This window comes from Acanthisitta chloris, unplaced genomic scaffold, assembly GCF_000695815.1.
Source record: "Acanthisitta chloris isolate BGI_N310 unplaced genomic scaffold, ASM69581v1 scaffold23291, whole genome shotgun sequence".
Lineage (NCBI taxonomy): Eukaryota > Metazoa > Chordata > Aves > Passeriformes > Acanthisittidae > Acanthisitta > Acanthisitta chloris.
The window spans coordinates 12,958-35,065 of record NW_008654648.1 but is presented as its reverse complement, the minus strand read 5'-3'; the positions used below and the strand labels follow the sequence as shown (position 1 = coordinate 35,065).

At 41.5% G+C, this 22,108-nt stretch overlaps 1 protein-coding gene across 1 annotated transcript; it reads left to right on the top strand.

Annotated features, from left to right (window-relative positions):
* The first annotated feature begins 7,100 nt into the window (after positions 1–7,100).
* Positions 7,101–7,817, top strand: FGFBP1 (fibroblast growth factor binding protein 1). Its single transcript, XM_009083631.1, has one exon. The coding sequence runs from the start codon at positions 7,101–7,103 to the stop codon at positions 7,815–7,817; it is 717 nt and encodes a 238-aa protein (XP_009081879.1).
* Positions 7,818–22,108: the final 14,291 nt, after the last annotated feature.

Below are 22,108 nucleotides of genomic sequence, written 5' to 3'. Positions count from 1 at the left end.
CTGCTTCTGTAGGAGCTTTATGGTTGTCAATTTCTTTGTTTCTGTTTCTCTTGCTGTTTTCTTTCTGCTTTCTTCTCTGGAGTCAGACACAGCACAGGAGATGTCTTTAGGCTCTCTCTGCTTTTCTCATTGCAGAAAAGATAATTGTTCTCCTAAACTTCACAAGGAATGGTCATAAACTGAGACAGGGAGTTTCAGATTAGATGTTAGGAAAAATGTTTTCCCTGTTAGAGTGGTCAGGCACTGGAATAGGTTGCCCAGGGAGGTGGTGGAGTCACCATCCCTGGAAGAGGTGTCTGGATCTGACTCTGGAGGATAGAGTTTAGGGTTTAGGGGTTAAAGCAGAGTCACAGGTTAATGGTTGGACTCGATGATCTTAGAGGTCTCCTCCAGGACTGATGATTCTATGATCATTGTACAATAACAAAAGGTATGTGATATGTACCCAAGAACAGGAGTAAGAGCACAAAGCAGAGGAGATACAGTCAGTATGATGACAAGACACTGATGTTTCATGGATGTGTTTCTTACTTTCCCATCTTGTACACAAAGTTAACTGCTTGAAACTTAGGCAGGAGGCCAGGTGCTGAATTTTCAGAGTAGCTATGTTACAGTGTGTACAGAGCAAGAAAAAAAATGAAGCTGATGTCTGATTTGGAGCAGAAGTTCATGTTCCCCTCCGCCCTCTCCTCAGCAGGTTATAAAACTGTTTGCATAACTCTCTGCTTGCCATATGCATCACTCCCATGGTGTAACTCCTGCTGCCTCTGGGCTCACAATGATTGTAGTCAGGAGGGGAAACAGTGGTGTCCTTTTAGGTCTGCTGGTTGCAGATGTAAAAAACCTGCATTATTCTGTCACTACTGCTGCAGCCTGTCAAAATTAATGTGCCAATGCTGACATTGCTTGCACTTATATTTGTTTTACTGGTGTAACATGGGGGCCTCCCCAAAACTACAGCTGGAATAAAATGAAGACTGTTCCTAGGAAGCAAAGAGGGTTTGAAGCTTCCTGATGAAGGAAATGGTGAGCAAAATTCAGGTTCTGAACTCTGACAGTGGAGTCTCACTATTCCCTCTGCCGAGCAGCCCAGCAGGCAGGCAGTGCTGCCCCCATCCTCCCCTCTTATCCCTACTTTGAGGCAGGTGCAGGTGGCATGGACACTGTCACCAAGGTACTGAGATGATCCCCTGTGTTCTGTGTTCCAGAAAATTACCATGGGAAACCACAAATATGTGTTTGCAGCTGGGGAAGGTTATCTGATGCTGTTGGAATGAAGTGGGAGACCTGGTCAGTGTGGGAAGGTGGCTGAAGGCAAGCATGGAGTAGGGTTTCCACATCTGTGTTCAGAAAACTTTTCCTGAGCCTGTCAGATCTCTTTTTGGTGCCTCAGACAGAACTGAAGCTCTAGTGTTTGAGCAGCACCTGGTTTTGTACAGAGAAGTTGCATGGCCTCTGGGAGGGTCACCTCCTGAGCCTGTGGCTCAGGTGTGCTCAGGCTGTGCTGCTGTGTTGTGGGGCCATGCTGCAGTGGTGGGGTCAGGCTGTGGCTCTGGGGCACTGGGTGGTGCTGAGGAGGGTGCTTTGGTGGCAGGTGTAGGAATTCTGGCTCTTCTGTAGGGACCAGCTGGGAGCAGTAGTGCTCAGGGGAGGGATGGCTGGCAGGATCCTACTGGGGGTTGGAGGTCACAGCAGGAGAGATGACAATGTATTTCAAGTCCTGTTGGTGCACTTGGGCTATGAGCAGGTGGATGCCAGAGCAGGCTGTAGAGATGGGTTTTTTCAGGACAAAGAAATCTCTCTTCCCCCAAGAACTGCCTCAAATACTGCTATCCCCCATGACCCATCCCCTGCCACTTTCTCTCATCAGAGAGATGTTCCAAGACCTGTTGTTAAACCATCCATAGAAATCCACATCGTGTCTGCTATGAAGGTTAACTACTCCAGGGTGATAGGAGGTATTTTTCACAATATAGCAGAAAAGAAAACATAAGAGCTATTAAAAGGCAACAATGCATCACCTGTAGCCATCTGCCTCCCCTGTAATCTTGCATAGTTGGAATCAATTCAATAGCCTTTGGTTTTGCTTCATACTGCTCATGTGGTGTCTGGACATCTTCTTGGCTCAGGGTGACTCAACAACTGAAAGAAATCAGAAACACCATTTTCCTTCACCTTAGGGAACTATAAAACTTTTTCTAGAACTCTACATATTTCACTTCAACAGCAGCAGTGTCCTTTGGCAGGAGCATACTTAATTTGAATTACGATAGAAACAAGCACAGGGATTTGAAGGAACAAGGAAACTTTTTCTCCTCCTCACTATTCATCTTTTTTTGGTATCATAAGTGTTTCTGACTTGGAAAGAACCCAATGCTGAGGAATAGGTCAGGTACAGGTAGCTTTCAGCTTTCAAGCTCTAGATTGAGATGTAGATTGCAAGTGTTGAATGAGCTCTGGGTGGGGAGCCTGAGACAAGAGGCTGTGAACTGCCAGATTTTGAGGCAACAAAAGAACGTGAAGATGGGTATTGGTGGCCAGGTGAATGGATTCTGGGAGATACAGTGAGAGCTGGAAATTGCTGGCATTTTGGGTAACAAAGGAGATGAATATGGGTGTGACAGCAAAGTGGATGGACACAGAAAGGGGACAGGACCAGAAGATTCAGATGGAAGAGGGAGACTGGACTGGCATGTGGATAAACTGTGAGGGTATGAAAGCCTTGGAGCTGACTGGCATGTGGATAAACTGTGAGGGTGTGAAAGCCTTGGAGCTGGAGGTCCCTCCTCGGAGATACCAGCTCAGGCTGTTGCTGTGTTATTGTGCCGTGAATAAACTGCTTTGTGGAACTTTCCTCTGCTAAGGAAACCTCATGTCGAACCAGTAAGGAATCCTGGTCATACTGCAGGTGAGAGGGATGCACAGAGTCAAGCACTGCTTTTCACTCGCTTTCAGAAATTGGAGCTCTAGCTGAACAGTGTTGAATACCTCTTAAAACAATGTCCTAAATATTTAGAGTGCTGTTACTTCTTTGCAAACCCATTAAAAATTATTTATACCTATTGTTTAGGATTATTAATTTCTTGTTTGTTAATGATCTCCACATGGAGGAGCTGTAGAGTTAGAAATGATCCAAGAAAAACTACTTCGAAGTCCTATCTTCTCTTGGTTACCTGAGTAACCCCCATATCCATCATAAATGCTGAGGTATGTGCATCCTTTCAGCTTTTGAGAACCATGACAAGTTGCTCTAGAATGGAGAGATGGATCAGGAAACCTTTTTACTTTGTTAATGCCTTCTATTCACCATAAACCCAAACGTGCTGAGCTCAGTTAAATGAAAATGGCAAATCAGATTTGTCTATTCCCTTTGTCCTTTCTCTGTGCCTTCAAGAGCTTTGTGTCAGCTGTAGAAATGCTGAGAGCCACTGCCCACACAGTAGCTGTGAAACACAGACCTTTAGTCATTCTTCTGACCTGCTGAGCTTACAGCAGGAGTTTTCAGAGCCCCTTCCAGATGTGATCTCTGGAGCCCTTACAGCCCAAGGGCATTCAAGGGGTGCTTATACTATGTTGCAAGGTTAACCCAAAGATAAACTTTATGGCTAACCCTGTCAGGGGGTAGGTCAGGCTATGGTGGCTGATGTGATTTGTGCAAGTATAGCTTGTGTTAGATGATGATCACTTTTTCTTCATAGCTGAAATAGTTTCTTCAAAAGTAATCTAACTCAGCAAAGGAGTTGTTGCAACTGTGACTGCACCTTCTTATTGACTTTCCTGAGATAACTAATGATTAGGCTTCATTGGCACAGAGCCAAGGCAGTATCAGTGTAACTAGGCCATTGGTATTTTTAGTGATAGAAAAGTTCTGCACAGGAATTGAACTCCGTTGGTTTCTTTTTCATCTGGAATCCACTGAAATAAAAATTCCTGCTAGTTATTTGCAGGATTAAAGTGTCTGTGGTGAGTGACCCCAGGCAACAGTCAAGTCCCCACCAGCCTCTCACTCTCTCTCTCCAGTGGGGTGGAGGAGAGAAGTGGAAGAGAAACGGAGAGGAAAGAATGTGGGCAGAGATAAATACATATTAATAAGTGAAGAGGGGGGAAACAACACCAAATGTTCACTCTACACCTCTCCCAAGCAGGCTGATGCCTAGTCAGTCTCCAAGCTGTGGTTACTCCAGAAAGACAAACCTCAATTTTATTGCTGTGTGCAATGTCATACAGTATGGAATATCCCTTTGGCCTTGTGGTCAGCTGGGGTCAGCTGCCCTGGCTGTGTTCTCTCCCAGTCTCTGGCCCACACTTAGCCTACTTGTTGGAGAGGGAGCATGGTGAGAAACAAAGACCTTCATGCTGGTTAGAGACAGCTAAAACATCAGTATGTCTTAGCACTGCTCTAGTCACAAACTTAAAACACAGCACCATATGTGCTGCTATAAAAAATTCAATCCATCCCAGCCAGACCCAGCATAGTCTCCTGCACCATAAAGTCTCTGGTTTTCCTTTCCTCATTCCTGGTTTCCTTTTCCTGGAACAATTTCTTGGTTCCTGTTCCCATTTTCTCACTGTATTTAAAAAGTGTGCATAAAATGAATGTTTATTCTGGCAGTAGAAACATTTTGCTGTGCTTGGAACCAGTGATAAATCCCACAAAATTACCAGGCACTGATAATGAACTATAATGAAAGGTAGTAAACTATTCAATATTTATTATATTTTGTTATATTAATTATATCATATTATATTTATTATATTATATTAGCACATGTCTATTTATTGGTACAGCTTAATTTATTTGCAGAACAGCCTTAAGCTTTATGAAAGGGATCCTGAGAACAAAAACTTGAGCTATCACTGATGTCAGAAACAGACTTTTGAAAGTCCATCTATTCTGACCAGGGCTTTGTTAGAGAAAAACTAGAAAGGAAATCTGAGTTGCTTTGATTTCTGAAAGTAAGAGGTAGAAAAGAAACTGCTGCATCTTCCTTGAAAAATACTGGTTGGTTATATCAGTTCAGATCACATGTGGTTTACAGAAGCCAAGACAACTTCAAAAGAAGATGTCCACAGCTAGGAAAGAATGTCTCTCTGATATTTCATATCTTGGCCTGTACATACTCTGTCTTCAACTCTACTCACATTGATCCTGTATCACTCTACAACCACATCAAGGTGTGCAAGAATTTCATCTCTGATGTAGTCAATATTTCAAAAGTTCCACACCACACTATAACCCTTCACTGGTTCTGGTTCCCTTCCCCTGTGCAGGTTCAATTAGCATTTTTGCTGCCTCTACAAGAAGCAATTCAGTAGTGACCACAGTGTATATATCAGAAAAAATCCTCAAACAAGTCGTGTAACCTGTTGAGGGCGTTGCAGGATGCAACCCTTAATAGCTGGTAAAAGACCTTTTAGAGGAGCTTATAATCTGATAAAGTCCTTATCATTGCTCATGAGGAGTGAAGGACTTGGCTAAAGTAACACCTAATTTACTCAAGCACACCTTGTTGCCCCACCATAGCTGGGCTTTTTTTTTTTGTGCTAATGAGAACTGGCACTTTTCCAAGGAGGTGTGTCAGAGGTAAGTGAACATGGCACTAAAGTATCCTATTGTGTTGTAATAGTCTTCCTGGAGACCTGAAGGTGTGTCTCTGCCTTTATAAATACCTCACTGCTTTTACAAAGAGCTCTGACTCCTTTGAAAGAGGTGAGTTACATCAGGACTTCAGTTTGGGTATCTCCAAGCCCTGTGCAAGGTATGTCTTTTAGTTATCTTGGTTTTGCACTGTTCCACTTGCAACAGAAGGTTACTGTCAAATCTTTCCTAGTTTTACTGTTATAAGTCACTGTATTTGCAACAGGACTGTCATTAGCTACTGTATTTGAAACAGGACTGTCAATGCTACACGAGGTTCTCTAAACAGGGTTTTGTGGAGTGAAAATTCATGTATCATATAAGGCATGAAACAAGTCAAGTAAGAACAATGCAAAAGTAGGACCTGCTAATACGCGCTGCTAACTATGTAGTCTACATTCTAAATTTGTGTAACTAAAGATATCTGCAGATAACTGAATGCTGCAACAGATTCCTTATTAGTGTGGCTATACATGAATTCCTGCTTTCTAGCACCAAAACCTGGCTACAGAAATGACTATGACAAAGAAACAGCTGAAAAAAATATATTTACGGATTTAATCATCTAAATGCCACATTTAAACCCTGCTCTGATCCTGTAAGCTGCTTCAAAAAGAGAAACACCTATAGAAATATATGTGCTCTGTGCAGATGCAGGGATCAGCTTGATAATAATTTGCTAATTAGTTACATATCAAAACAGAAATTGCATATGTATCCTTTGAGTTTGGTAGCTTTAGACACAGCCCAGCACACTGCAGGTATCTTCAAAAGCAAAAAGGTTCTGTTTGTTTAGCAGTCAAGGTGGCAAAGAATGTGCCAACAGTTACTCTTTGATGTCTGGAAAGATTATCATAATTTTTTTTCAACAGGAAACTGAAATACTAGCATAACCAGTGAATTACACTGTTTTTCAGGATGCCTACAAAACAGTTTTTCTCAACTTAAGCTTAAAGGTTTTCTTTCTGTCTGGTAAATCTTTGAGGAATAACCAGAGGCTGGAGTCAAAATTATTTATGGGCCACTTTACAAAATGGGAGATGGTGGGAACAACAGCTGTGCTGTTTTAACATAAGATATTCATCTGAGATCGAGAAATCCCAGGTTCAAATTCCTTCTCTGGCTACAGAATAGATTTTCATTAAGGCACCTCAGTCACTGGGCAGTAGCCTGTCCTGGCAGTGACTCTTCTGTTTCCCATTGCATAGGTAATTAAGCCACTGGAAGTTACTCCACAGCCATTTGCAAGGATAATTCATAATGGGTCTAGAAAACAGTGATTATTTACACAAAGGACAAAGCATCTTGCCCATAGCATCACTTTAGTAGGTATCAAAGAGCAGTGCAGTGCCATGCCTGAAAAATATCACCTGTCAAAAAGAGTCTAGCATTAAGTGAAAATGTTTTTATAGTTTTGTTCGTTTGTTTGTTTTGAAGGCAGATAGCAAGCAAAGCAGAGACCATGAGGATCAAAAGCTTTGGACAGCTTTGTGCATTGATGCTGATCTCCCAGATGCTACTAGCCAACTGTGAAAGACAAAAGGAAAGAAAAAAAGGAAGACAAGGCATAGAAGATGCTGGAAAAAACCAAACTGAACCTAGCCAAGGAAATGAAAAAGGACAGAAATCAAAAGGAGGAAAATCATCTCCTAAAGGCAAGTTTCAAACCAAAGAAAATGTTGAGTGCACCTGGGCAGTGACTGACATGAATGCTGCTACTGTGCACGTAGAGTGCAGGCATGGTGACAGCAAGTTCTGGTGTGAATTCTCTGGAGACCCTTCCACCTGCACACAGTATGCAGCAAACCAGAAATCCTACTGGAAACAGGTCTCCCGATCGCTGAAGAAGCAGAAGCAGATCTGTCAGGACCCAAAAAGTGTACTAAAATCTAAAGTATGTAGGAAAGGCCCACGAAGTGCTCACCTCAGGTTGACCCACTCCAGCCTACTAACATCAGCAGGTCCTGCCAAAGGGAACAGAATGCATCATGCAAAAGAAGTTGTTCAGACTGCAGCAGCTGCCTCTGTGACTGAAAAAAAGCTACAGCAGAGTCCTCAAGACTGTGTTGAAGATGTAGATTACATTGACCAGAAAAAGGTAGCTGAGGAATACTGTCCAGAAAGTTTGATTTCTTTCTGCAATTTTTTCATCACAATGGTCCAAGACAAACGATGCTAAGGACGTTTTAAAGCTCTGTATCATAAAAGTCCTGTCTCATCTAAGTTACTGCAAACTATTCCAGATTTTATTCTCATGTTATATAGTGTATATAAGAAAAAAGGAATATATTTTTCTGATTTTGTATATACACAACAGACTACACTTAACATAGTTGAAGATGTTATAGATTGTATTTGCTCCTAGATTGCTACACAGGTGTTACCAATGGATGTTATATACTCCACACAGAAGTGTATAATTAGTCTCCTTGGCCCTCTTTGAGCTGTGCTAGCCAAAGTGATGAATTCAGTGCTATGCACTCCTTGGTTATGTACAATACCTTTGACCTAGAAATTATTAAGAAAAATAAATTTCAAAATATATTAAAACTATTCCCTCTCTCTGTGTTTCTCTGTACATGCTAAGATTTTACCAAAGAATGATCTTTCACAGGATCTAGGTGAAGCATTGCTTATAAAGCAGTTTTAAAAATACTTCTTCAGCTTTGCATACTTCAGCTTTTGATAGGGAATTACAGTAGCATTAGATTTGAATCACTGTAGCAATAAAGAGTGAAAAGATTTTCATATTTATCTGGAAGTGTGCAAAGATTCAGTTTCCCAGTCTCATAAAAGTATGCCAGAAAACTTTGGAAACTTCAGCTGTCTCTTTTCTCCTATAGTTTGTAGCATATTGGACTAATTTTCTGGCAGGTAAACAGAGACACAGAGACAGAATGACTTATAAAACTATGTACATAGGCCTAGGATTGGACCCCTTATTCGAGCAGCTAAAGCATTTGTGCTCAACACTGCCTGTGTGGTCTTTTGAAATTCCATCTTCTGTTATCTTTATGTATGGACAACCCTAGTAAATATTTTTCAATTCATTAAACTTCATCTGTATTATTGAAAAATAAAACCACCACAAAATAAGACAAAAACCAAACAACCTAAAATCTCCCCCCAAACTCTAAAAGAACAGAGATTTTAGAAGATGTAAAGATAAATAATGACAACTGACCTTCGTTAATTTTGGAAACTCCAGATGGAGGAAATGTAAACTATAGCTTACACTTTTCCTGTGGATCTGAGCTCAGAAGGATGGTCTTCTGCTACAGTGGTCCACTTGGAGAAACCTGAACTTTCATGAAATACAATTCCCCTGAGCATTTCTAGCAAATTAAACACTTCTGTTTCTTGAGAAAATATATTCCCTTCTGTACTTATGTTATAGCTAGATTATTTGAGATACTATTTTTAAGATGGGTAGTTATGAGCTGAGTGGGATGCTGCTATATGGTCAGGCAAACTGCATTTCAGAAGGATTCAGACGTATTTTACCAAGCACGAGTTGCAAAAAAGAAGCAGGTTCTTACTGAAGTTCCAGCCTCTGCAAGTCCTGTGGAGACACTGTGTATTATTACCACACTGTGCAGGATAAATTCTGTTGGGCTGGTGCCCATAGCAAAGAAAAATGGGGCATCAACACTAGCTCCTGTGGAGGCTGAACCACATGGCCATCCTGGTGCCAAGCAAGGTGGAAAACCAGCTCCCAGCTCCTTAATGTTAAGGTGGACACATAAATACTGAAAGGACAGGTGAGTTTCAGCTGTTACACACCTTCTGTGTTGGCCTACACCACTTCACGTTAGGAGATGGTTGAGATGAGAAAGTCAAAAATGCAGAGGAATGATTAGGAGCCTTATTTGGCCCAAGCAATCATACACTGTAGTAATTAATTAATATCTACTCCAGTGGACAGACATCTCTCTAATAGTTCCAGATCACAACCAGAGCACTGGGCAGGTCTGGCTTAAGAGGTTCACTTGCTCCAGATGTTTTGGAAAATGTCCAGCCCTATCTACCCTTAGCTGCTGTTTCCCTCAGCAGTAGCACAGTGAGGACTTTGTTGCCTGACCCACCCAGCTCTGAGTTACCAGAAGGCACTGCTCTCTCTGTGGCTTCTGTCCAGCTAGGCACACCGAGCTGGTAATATATCCCAGAGCAAATTCCAGCCTGGGATTCTAGAGCTGTGAGTTCCATCTCCACACGCAGGACTGTCAGCACTCGGACCCACGTGTTGGAGCTGCACGTTCCTCTCCAGGGATGTATTTTATTGTTTCTGCCTTGTCTTGTTTCTTTTCAGGACTAACTTTTCTCTTCCTGTGTGGCTCTTTGCAGGAGGAAAACATTCTCATTCTCAGCAATTCCTAGCTATCTTTCAGCTGTGATGAAAGCAGTTGTGCAAGGACAGTGTGGACCATCAGGAGAAAAAAGAGATCTTTGTGCAGCCTTTTTCCCTTGGAAGGTGGGCTAATGTGAGAGTGAAGATCTCAAAACTCTCTCAGACAAAGCATGGGATTTTTAACTCCAGTGGTTTGTAGTTTGGGTTGTTCTTCAGAAGGGTGTATTTCAGAATAGCAGTGTCTGAGGTGAATGTATCTGGTGCCTAATTTAATTACTTGCCTTTTCCTAATTGCACTGAGCACAACTCTATGGCTCGGAACATCTAAGGTCTCATTGCACTTACCAAGACTTGTATTTCAGTCAACATCCACAAAGTAATCACCTGACAGCAGTCACATATCAGTGACTTTCTTTGGGGGATTTACAGAGTCACTGAAGTCGGTGGAACCTTGGTGCTTCTGGAGTCAAGCTGCTTAGCACAAATAAAACATTTCCTGGCATTCTTCATCTTAGGACATGTTTTCATTATGAAAAAGTTCACAGCTGTGTTCTATCCTCTGACTCTTTGCCCCTGGTGCACCGGTTGTCATTGTGTCAGAACTTCTTGTTTGAAGAACTTGGAATAATGTTGGTTGTGACTTTTCTAACACCTATAGCAGGACAAGCAGGACCACAGTGAAGGAAAACAACGAGTGTTAATGCCCAGCAAATAGCTCTGGTAGTGCTGCACTACTTAAGAATCTGTAAAATTCCAGCTCCTTTAACTTTAAAGTTCTTTTAAAATTTAAGTAGTTCTTTACTATTTTCTGCTCACTTTCACACCCAATTTCATTTGAATGAGTTTCCGATCCTTTTGATCCCTCCTTTATTCATTTACCACTTTAGCAACAGTATAGATTGCATATCTAATCTCGTATGTTGCTTTACTACTTGAAGGAGAATAGAGCTGAATGACTCAACCTTCCTGCTTCCAGGAGTTCCCCACCCTCCTCTTCCCCCGAGGGGGCCAATGGGTACCAACCACCTGATATCACCTCACCTGAATTTGACCAACCATAGTGGAGACTCTGCTCAGACAAGACACATTTTACACTGCCATGCTCGCTTTATGTAGACATACCTGAACCTAGATAATAAATTCCACTCCCTTTTCCACTTTTACCTTATTTTTTAATGATTCTGCCCTGAGCAAGGCAGCTCAATACTTGTTCCTGCTACACCTCACTGGTGCCTTTGCTGGGTTTGCATTCCAGTCCAGTATTTTAACATATTTGTTTCTTCAGCCTGTTCCAAGAGTGATACCAGACTGGGAATCGATCAAATGGAAACATCTGGCTTCAAGGGTGGGAAATTCAGCAGGTTCCAGCCTGCAGAGGTTTCTTGCAATCTTGTCACTCGGATGGTGGTACAATCCCATCCCTAGCTGGAGTACGCATGGCTCCTGCCTATTAGCACCAAAAATGGTGCAAATCCTATGGTATTCCTGTGTTCTAACATCCTTGAACTTATTTCTGCTCCCTCTTTGAACAAGCAGGGGAACTTTGAACCCTGGCTGCAGTCACCACCTCTCTTCAAAGAGCCAGAGAGGAGAATGCAGAGGACAAGGATCCCAGTAAGGTTAGTGTTATCAAACACTGAACACCTAGATGATTCAAAAAGATACCCATGTGCCTCACTTGCTCCTTCCATTGCCATTATAGCTGGAAAGGATGCATTAGGCTTATTTCTGCTCCCTCTTTGAACAAGCAGGGGAACTTTGAACCCTGGCTGCAGTCACCACCTCTCTTCAAAGAGCCAGAGAGGAGAAGGCAGAGGACAAGGATCCCAGTAAGGTTAGTGTTATCAAACACTGAACACCTAGATGATTCAAAAAGATACCCATGTGCCTCACTTGCTCCTTCCATTGCCATTACAGCAGGAAAGGATGCATTAGTGGTCAGCTTATCTCTTTAACAAGGATTGATACATAACAGATTTCCTGAGAAACATGGTGCCATCCATGTAGAGGAAGTGTTTTATTTAGCTACTGGAACTTCTTCCAAACTTGCTTATCAGTCCCACTAGAAATATCTGTTTTTTAAAGAAATGATAATGAGTAGGTGGAAGAACAGTGAACAGTTCCCATTAAGCCAATGTTACCTGGCTGCCTTGGTCACTGATCATACGAGGCCCCATCTGGAAATGATAGACTTAAATAACCCAAAGCTGCCAGTGGACCATGTAAGCCTCACACTGATTTCCAGGCAACAACCACACACATCAAAGGGATTTGTTATATAATGAGAGCCTGCAACATGTTCAAAACTGTCCATAAGTTATGCACATATAAGCACTATGTGGTGCTTTGTGTATGCCAAGGAAGAGAAGAGTTGTTCCAGTCAGCCAGAAGGTTGCGTGTCAAAATGAGTCTTAAAATTCAGGAATTACAATATTATCTGTGACAGGAATGTATTCTATACATCCATAATATGTGCACTAATTAAATGTAATGAATGTGCTTACATAATAGAATATCATTTAAATAATATGAGTTACCTTTACATCTGTTGCCTGAAGGTGATGTGGTTTCTAGAGTCACTCTAGAGGTGGTATGCAATCCTGAAAAATCTTGCACTGCTTTAGGGCTACTCTACAGCAAATGAGTCCCTGCAGATGTACATGCCATGCCAGCTCATTTCCTACTCCTTGTTCCAAAGGACTCTCTAAAGGAGGGCTGCAGTTCTTCCCTGCAGTGCAAGCTTCCAGAGAATTTTCTGTATTGTCCCTTATGCCTACAGGCATGAACATGGTCTTTGCTCTGTATGTGTGGCAGCTTACAGTCCTTAGTGTTCTATTAGGAGGACTCTGGTTAAGTGTTGAACTCAGAGACTCTGTATTCCTCACATATATGTGCAAATGATGTGGGAGTGAACTATAGAGGTCAGTTTGGAGATGGAGGATAGTTGGAACATTAGGGATACTGTTTTTTGTGTGATTCCAGATGAAACATTGAAGTAAAACTCACACAAAATATTAGTGGTTGCATGTGCTGTTGCAGATGGGGTGTTGGGGTGAACAACACTCCATCTGGGTTAACAATCAGGCTGTTGGTTGTACAGGGTTGTTAGAACTCCCAGATCACTATCACTGCAAGACTGACGACATTAGCTGGTGATGTCCTGGCTAAGTAATTACACTCTGCTGCCCAAACTCTTCTCAGAATTTCAATCAGATGCAGCTCTCTTACTGCTTTGTGGTCTGACCACTAATACTCTGCTGTGGCTGATTTTATGCAGACAAGGGGCAAGAAAAACTCTTGTGTTCAGAGAGACAGTTAACACTAACAATTAGAAACACAGTCTTCATATCCAGTGGTTTTATCTGGACTGTCCTTGTGCTTAATGTTTCTTTTATACTACAACCCACAGAATCCTAGGAAAATTTATCTTTGCCCTCCCAGTATGATTAAGGCTGAAAAACACAGAGAAGTTCAAAGACACCAGCAGTTCAAAAGCCAAATGTCAAATACAAAGAGACCCTTATTTATTACTCCCTTAAAAACTACATTCTAACCTAATCACCTGGGTGATCCACAAATTTTGAGTGCTTTAGATTGGTAAAATAGACAGAGAGATTCCAGGCAATGAAATAGGAGCAGTATGAATAGAAATTAGATTTGTAAAGTTGACTTTTTCAAAGTAAATGGAGCAAAAATGCATCTACAAAAGAAATGTTAAGAAATGAGTTCTGTAGGAGTGATGCTTAGTAATGAATAAAATTATAATTCACAAAAAACACAGACTGGTAAATTATGTCTGCTTTGATTTCAGTGTATTTTATCCAGAGTGTAGAGGAGACTCATAAAAAACCTCTATCCCCATCATTAAAAGGCTTTGAAGAATAGTGTGTGTTTCTATATTATGCAGAAAAGAGGAAAGCTCTATTTTAGTGTACAATAATTTTGCTACCAGAAGTAAAACAAAGACCTGTCATCATATAAAAAAGATTTCTCAGAACCCAAGTAAGTAATTTTTTCTCATACAGATGGAGTATATTCCCAAGCAAAGTTCCTGTGGAGTTTCCCTTTTCAAAAGCTGGCAATGTTTAACTGGATGTCTTTGCTATCCCACATATTTCTTTCTTGGCATTGTGAGCCTATCCCTTATCTTTGGGCGGATATTCAAGTAGCAACATGTTTTACAGGCCTCTGTGGAAATGAAAGAACAGAGGAAGTACATAAACTAGGATCTCTCCAGAAGCACATCACACAAATTTATGACTCTTTCCTCTCTAAGAACAGATGAAGTACGACTCAAGGGCATATGAAAAACAAACAGACAAACAAAACCCCAAAAAAACAAACCAGAATTGTATTAGAGCATGTTTGGTGACTTGTTACAAACTCCTGTTTTTTTGAACCCTTCACCTTAAAAACTACAGACCTAAAAACTAAAAGCCCTTCACCTTAAAAAACTTAGTGTTGCAGCACGAAGTTTACCTTAAAGCCAGAATTTAGGCTTTCATTAGGAGCTGATGATACCATATTGTGCCTGCATGGCTCATCTGAATTTTCCCCATGCTTGTTCACATAGACAGGTCTGGCAAGAGTACAGCTAACACCTCCATTAGTATATTGGCTTCAGTCTTTAGAAGCAGGGAAAGATATATAGAGATGAAATGTAACTCACTTTCCTACAGAGCACCTGTCTTCATATCACCCTTCCTATCTTGTCAAATGAATGTTGAATTTGGCTTCTCCTTTGCATTTGTATTCCTTGGCAGGCCTTGTGTTTTCCTCCTGAGCTCCACCCATTTATGCTGTTTTCAAGGACATATGTCTATTCAATACTAATGAAACTCCTCTGGACTTGCATTAGTCCTAATCGGAAGTAAATTTGGCTAATAGCCTATCACCAGCATTAATTTTATCCTTTGAAATAGGTACTCTAATTTACTATTGACCAGTAAGTCAGAGGTGGCCAGATAATTAAGTGCTTGCAAATAGAATTAATTGAACAGCTGAAAATAAGACCAAAGGAGAAAGTAGCAAAGGCACAATGTCTATCTATCAACAGCTCTCTCTTTCCACACTCTTTTATGTCATGTATTTTAGGCCACATCTTTAAAGTTTCTTCATGAATACAAGACACAACTGTTGCATGAGTTCAGAAAACACTCCAGTCAATATGACCTCACTAGTACCTAGAGATAATATATCTGACCTGATGGACATGAAACAGTTGTGTGCCTGAAAAGATCCCAGTGTATTCATTCTGGCTGGCATTGTGACTGGGACATCCAGTTATCATGGAGTGTTATTCCCACTCTTGGGCTGTTTTCTCCTGATTTTTATTGATGATGGGACTTTCTTAGGGGTTCCATTCCCTTGCAGTCCAGAGCTCACACTGATCATTAGTAGTGAGCAATAATCTCATCCAGTGATTGCTATTATGTCACAATATCTTTCCTAATTGAAATACAAAAAGAAACAGACTTAACTGTTTGTGGCAACATGTGAAATGTTTGTTTTCTTTAGACATGTTCTCACTAGTTTAAATGTTCTTGTTACTGCAACCAATTATGATGAGTTACTGCTCACCATGGTCACCTCATATTTCATCTACCAGTTGCAGGTGTGCAAGACATCACAGCATATCTGATGTTTGTAAGAAACATGTTCAAGACTAGACAATGTTATGGTCCTATTTTCTTCCTTTTATCTAAGGTGATGGTGTTTCCAAATTCCCCTGGTCCTCAGAAGTCAATCAACATGTTCTAAAACTTGGCCTATGAACTCTGAATCTTGTAAGAAAAGATATTTTCATGGAATCTGCAAGTCTTTGGATTTGATCTGTCAGCTGATGAGTTGGAGATGAGTTATGTTTCAGAGCTCTGATGGAGGATGTGTAGTGCTAGTGCTCTTTCTACTGTGTTCCATTTACTCATATGTTACTATATCAGCAAACAGACATGCTGCTGGTGCACAGGAAACAACAAATAACCAGCACAGCCTGAGCAGTGCATTGCAGTGCAGACCATTCAGGAGCCTCAGGAGTTCCAGACTGAAGATATAAATGAAATCTCCTTTGAAAATCATTGCAGAAAAACAATTAGCAGTGCTCCTTCTGTACCAAGTTGATTTATTGCCCATTGGATATGCATCTCTCTGCAACAAACAGGACATATTGCCACTGGTTTCTTTGCTTTTTCCAGAATCCAGCTTGCTTCAGTGAGATTTGAGGAGACTTCTCACTGAGATGCTAACGGGCAGTGAAGTCTGTCTGATGAAGGCATCACTGTGAGCTGCCAGGTAAGATTCAGATTGGAAAAAAAAGTTTGAAAATACCTTTTTTCACCCACAGGGAAACTCCTGTGCCTCTTTTGTGATCAGAATCTCAAAATCCATGAGTAATGGATGCTGCAAATCAAATAAGCCAGGAATCCCAGGCACCACGGTGTGCAGACTTTTAAAATGTAAATGTAGCGACTTCAATTTTCTGAACAATTCAGAAAGTTTCATGTCTTCTACAACCACATTTAAATCACTCAAATCTGTATGTTGCACTATAGTAATAACTTTCTTGCCCTGACAATTGCTTTAGATTCCTAGACTATGCTGACAGCTGAGAGGATCTGCAGTATTCATCCTGCCTTGGAGATAAAACACCAGGTGCCAAAGAAGACCCCACCAGAGGAGGTGAGTCCCTTTCATAGGCCTTATAGCTGAGCTTTACTTGTGCTTCCACTGTAGGGAAGACATGAATTCAGGTTAAATCCTTTTGGAATACCTCACAGTCATCACAACGTTGTACACATAAAAAAACCAGCCTTTGCCCAGGTTTTTGGAACAAGCAAAAGGCAGTAATAATATAACAATAGAATCAAGTATTGGTACCTGCTGCTAGACATTTTGTTTAACAGCCATTCATATGAAGAGGTGGATCAAATGTGCAGTGAAATATTCATACAGTCAAGCCTAAGACTTCAGTTTAGTCAACAGCCTACCATTATTCACTACTCATTCATTATATATCATCTGGTAACGAAGAACGAGGAAGTGCCTAGGGATATATGAGGGACGTGTTTGACTGCATGTAACCAAATATTTGCAGTACTTAGCTGAAAGCAGCAGTACAGAGTATCCTGCTGGAGAAAGCTGCTGGTGTTTTAGATCAACAGCAGCAAGACCTGGGACAGAAACAAGGTGAGAAACAACAAGTAGCAGCAGAGCAACAGCAACAGTCATGCTGAGCAGTGCTGCAGAAGGTGTGGGCTTAGCTCACCAGCAACTCTGCACAGGCATTCTCAACCACAAGGGCTATCTGAGGATGATGAACACCTTGTTGGCTAGTAACTGAGAAGAAACCTGTTACAATAAAAACTATAGAGATAGGATGAAAGAGAAATATGTTGCAGCTTGATTTTCCTTTGGGGAAATAAACTACGAGACCAATGTCCAGGCCTTATCTGAACATCTCTTTTTCCATCAAGAATTGTTGTCCTGGATTTCTCTGAGGACTACAGGCATTCACCTAGGATTTTTGATATCTAATAGTTTAAACATAGCTGAGGGAAAACATCACACGCATAGTATGTTAATAGATTTTGGCCATACTGGTGTCATTTCACATACTGTCTGCAACCACAGTAAAGGACACTAGTTTTCCTTAGAGGAAACAGAGAAAACAGTAACAAGCTTGGAGTGTGTGACACCAATGCTAATCTTATCTGTGCTACTTGCAGCTTAGACACGTGCCTTTGATGTGTGCCATTGTTCAGGGTCCAATAGGTCACAGATTGGGTTACTGTTATTGCTGGGTTAGATCATTGAAAGACTTGCACAAAACACAGCAAATAACCCCACGGCTTACAAGCAGCATATTGTCCACACAAACTTCTGACTGCAGAAAATTAAAAAGTTAGAGCTGAAGATGGCTGGCCAAAACCCAATATTAATCAGCCTTTACTTGCTTGGCACTACTGCCAGGAAAAGAGCCTTTACTTGAGGCTGTCTTGCAAATTTTACAGACAGGAACATCCCATGAAACTATGTTTTCTATAGGGAACAGTTTGTTCTGTTTCAGTTGGTAATGAGAGCTGTAGTTTTGTTGGGACCTGTGTTAAGATACTTTATCCATGACAGACAAATTTATAATTACAAAAATACAAGACCGTTATTGTGCTGGTCTGTCATCATAATTAGCAATCTGTGCATATTAGCAATAAATCTCTATTATTGCATTCAAGCACTGCATTTTGATTTAAATTCACTACATCTGCTGAGCATCACAAAATTGTGGGTGTTTGGAGGGCATTTCTGGGTGATAAGTGGAAAAACAGTCAGAGAAGCTGGCTAATCCCACTCTCCTTGACTGCAGTTTGGGCTGCAGTGTGCATGGTGAAACCTTTTAGAAATTACATCATTTTTACCAAGAATTGACCTTTTCACATCAGGAAGAAAAGCTCACCATTTCCAATGATTCATCATATTTCTTCATTCCTCCTACAGCTTTTCAATTCTGGGAAGTGCTGGGGTCTCTGGTGCCAGGGCTCCTATCCACCCACTGGGGGATTTTTCTCCTGCAGTGGTTTCTGTTTCCCATTCCTCAAGTTTGAGATGATTGAGCAACCCCAGGGAATGGCTGATGCTCTCCTCTGAGGAGTCTTCCACTGCCAGCACTGCTTTCCATTGCCAGCACAGCTCTTTGCAATGGTGTCCATCAGGAATTCTGGCACACCATGGATGAGGCTGTTGGAGCACAGTCAGAACATTAAGGGTGCTGCTCCATCCACGTGCGTGGGAGCTAGGCTGTTTCCTGGTTGGACTCAGAACTGGGGACAAAGCAGCACAAAAGACTGGGTTCTGTCTCAGTATCCCTCATTAATATGTAACTCAGTAATTCTCATTAACTGGAATATCCCTGTCAATACTACCAGAGATTTAACCGAATTCGGGCAATAACAACATTCTTATCTCTGGCTAGGGATGTTTTGCAACAGACTCTACCATGGGTTCATTGACCCACTGGTGCCTCTTTGGGTTAGTCAGTGTATTATTCCTTTCAAGCTATTTAGTAAGGAGGATCGGCCTCTTAGTATATATGATTGCTGCCTTAAGCCTGTAAATGATATTGCTGTTAAGAGACCGTTTCTGAGATGCAATCTGTTTGCAAGGTTTCCTTCCTGAAGGCTTGCTCATTCTTCTGTTCTTTCTCCTGAGCTCTTCTACATAAGACAATGTCTGAGGGTCACTGTTTTGAGTATCACGGAGTCTTCACGGATTCAAAGTGTGAAGGGTAGCCCAAATAAGCCAAGTGGAAAATTCTGCCTTATACTGATAGACACTGCAGTGCTGCTGCTACATCAGGTCCCATCCAAAACCATCCAAAACTCCCCTATTTTCTAGTTTCCAGGGAGATCCAGACCCACTGCAGGATATGCTGCCAGTACACATATAAACAAAAAACACCATCTCTGAAGACTTTTCCCCATAGATTATATTACAGTGTTCAAGACCAGGCTAGATGGAGCTTTGAGCATCCTGGTCTAGTGGAAAGTGGGGTTGGAACAACATGATCTTTAAGGCCCCTTCAAATCCAAAGCATTCTATAGTTATATGAAATCAAACACAAGGCCATGTGATGGTTATCAGGGAGAAAAAAATCTTTGTTATTATTTTGTTTCGTAATACTGTGCATTTAATAATTGCAGGCTCTTGTCTGTTAAGTGCATCAAAGACTGGGGGAGCAGAAATTCTGTCGTAATAGGGTCATAGAAGTAGCTTTCCCAGCACTGTGTGGTTCTGGGAGTGCATAACATCGAGATCATCTTATCACACAGTACCTCGGATTCCTCTCGTGTTTTTGGGCAGTGCTCTTTGGGAGTGTTTACTGTGGGCCTGGGGCACAAGCAGCCCATTTATCTTGAACAAATTATAACAGAGTGATCTCTGCCAGACTGAAAGCATATTTTCAAAACCCAACCTTTTTCAAACTATATTAAGAAGCATTTCTTCTGTGCAGTGGGACAAATGCATAATTATTTTTCCTTTTATTTAGTTTTCTGTGAATTTGGGACACTTTGTATTACCTTGGGATGTTTTTTTGCTTACAGATTTTCACCAGAGCAATAGGATTTAATTTGGGACACTTTGTATTACCTTGGGAGGTTTTTTGCTTATAGATTTTCAGCAGAGCAATAGGACTTGGAAGTCTATTTGGCTGGTAGGGCATGTCTGTACAGCATTTCCAACGTGTGATCATGCATGATAAAAATGTTTGTTGGAAATGAGCTCGCTCATGTTCTGCCATGTATGTAATCCAAGCAGCACAGACTTGCCAGCCACCTGTGTTACAAAGCCATCACTTACCCCAGCACAGTTGCTGTATAAAATGTGCACCTCAGCTTCCAAAGCCACAATTTGCTTCTTAGCATTTTACTACATAACTACTGATAAGAACAATCATCTTTCTTAACTATCATGGCCAAGAACAACATATACAGATGCCTGTGTTCAAGATAAAGGCTCAGAATGTTTCACTTCTAGCCACCTACAAAGACAATGACTTCTCTGTATAAGATGGAGAGTACAGCCTGGGGAGGATGTGCTCTGTGACTTTTCTCTGCTTCCCTGGGTGTGTATATGTAGTGTTTCATATGTTGAATGAATTTCAGAGTTATTTTAAGGAAGTGGCTTATTTTCACCTTCTGAGAATCTTTCTTAATCTTCTGAGGTTAAGTAGAATGTGAAACTGAATTACCAACATTTGCCATTTGAAATTTTATTATAAGTCTCGATTTTACAGTCAACATTTTATATTACAACAGAGGAGGTACAAAAGTGAGCATGAAGACAAAATCATGACTGATAGTCAGAAATAACCTAGCCGAAAGTACAGGTGTCTGCGTTGATGCATCTAAGTAGTTACATAACAGAGTGCAAATAAAAATACATTTCACTTAATGTAAACATTATGGGTGAGGTCTTGGGTGTGGTCCAGACATGCTTGGTGCAGGCTATGACAGAGAAGAGGTTTATCTGGAGATGCTTGGAGTGACACCAGCTCCTGTAGTTCCATAAGGATGCTTTGCACTCTGGGTAGTCACTAAAACATATGGAATTATACCCTTCTGCTTGTGGGATCCTGGAAACCTCAGTCTGCCTGATGGATTGGCAGCTGCTGGCTACACTGGCATCTCAGCACCTAAGAGTGTATGTGCAGCAAAGTCTGCTCCATTCTCTTGGTGTCTATGGCTCTGCACTAAGGCACTTAGAGCTGTGGCCACAAGCTGGCCTTGGATAGTTTTTGTTACAAACACTGCACTTGAATAAGCATACAAGGCCAGTAAAATAGAAATCGAAGGAAATCAATGAAACCTGCTGTTTCAGTGTACTACAGCATGTCCATGCTTGGGAATTATACACTGCAAGGCATCACCTTTCACCTCAGAAACTGAGGTCAAGAGAGACTCCTTATTGTGGCAACCATTTGATGTTTGTTTCTATTCCAGGGAATGGCCACATTGTGGCCTGAGGGACCTTATAAGAAAGTTGGAAGGCTTGCACTTACTGCTATATTAAGAACCAAATGTAATCTGAACTGCAGTGGTGTTTGCAGTAGGATTTTAATGGGGCTAGCTGAGTCAGTCTCTCTGCTTTCTCTCCCAGCTACACACTCAGCAATTTTTACAGATGCTGGCAATCCTCTGGGTGCTTTCTGGTATTTTCTTGGCTCAGCTTAGCCATCTACGCAGCAGCTGCTTATTGTGATACCTATTAAAATGTAAGAACCACTCTGACTCTACCTGCTCAGAGGTGCCACAGTCCCTGGGAGAAACATGACTTATACCATATGCCACTGGATAATGTTCCCCTCTGGGGAATGTTGCACTGGGATGCAGGGAGAGCACAACATGCTCTGATCATTTCCCAGCCAGCCTTCCAACAGGGAGGAAGCTGAGTGCTGATCCAGGCAAGTTCTGCCTCCACTGGAAAGTCTCTTTGTTCTATGTGCATGCCCCAGGGAATCCCTGCTCTGTGCCTCTGGGGAGCTGCACAGGAGGGAGCAAACCAGGACAAAGCACCTGTCCCCAATTGCTGAACATGGCCCTGGCCCTTCTGAAATCGTATATTTGTGTGCA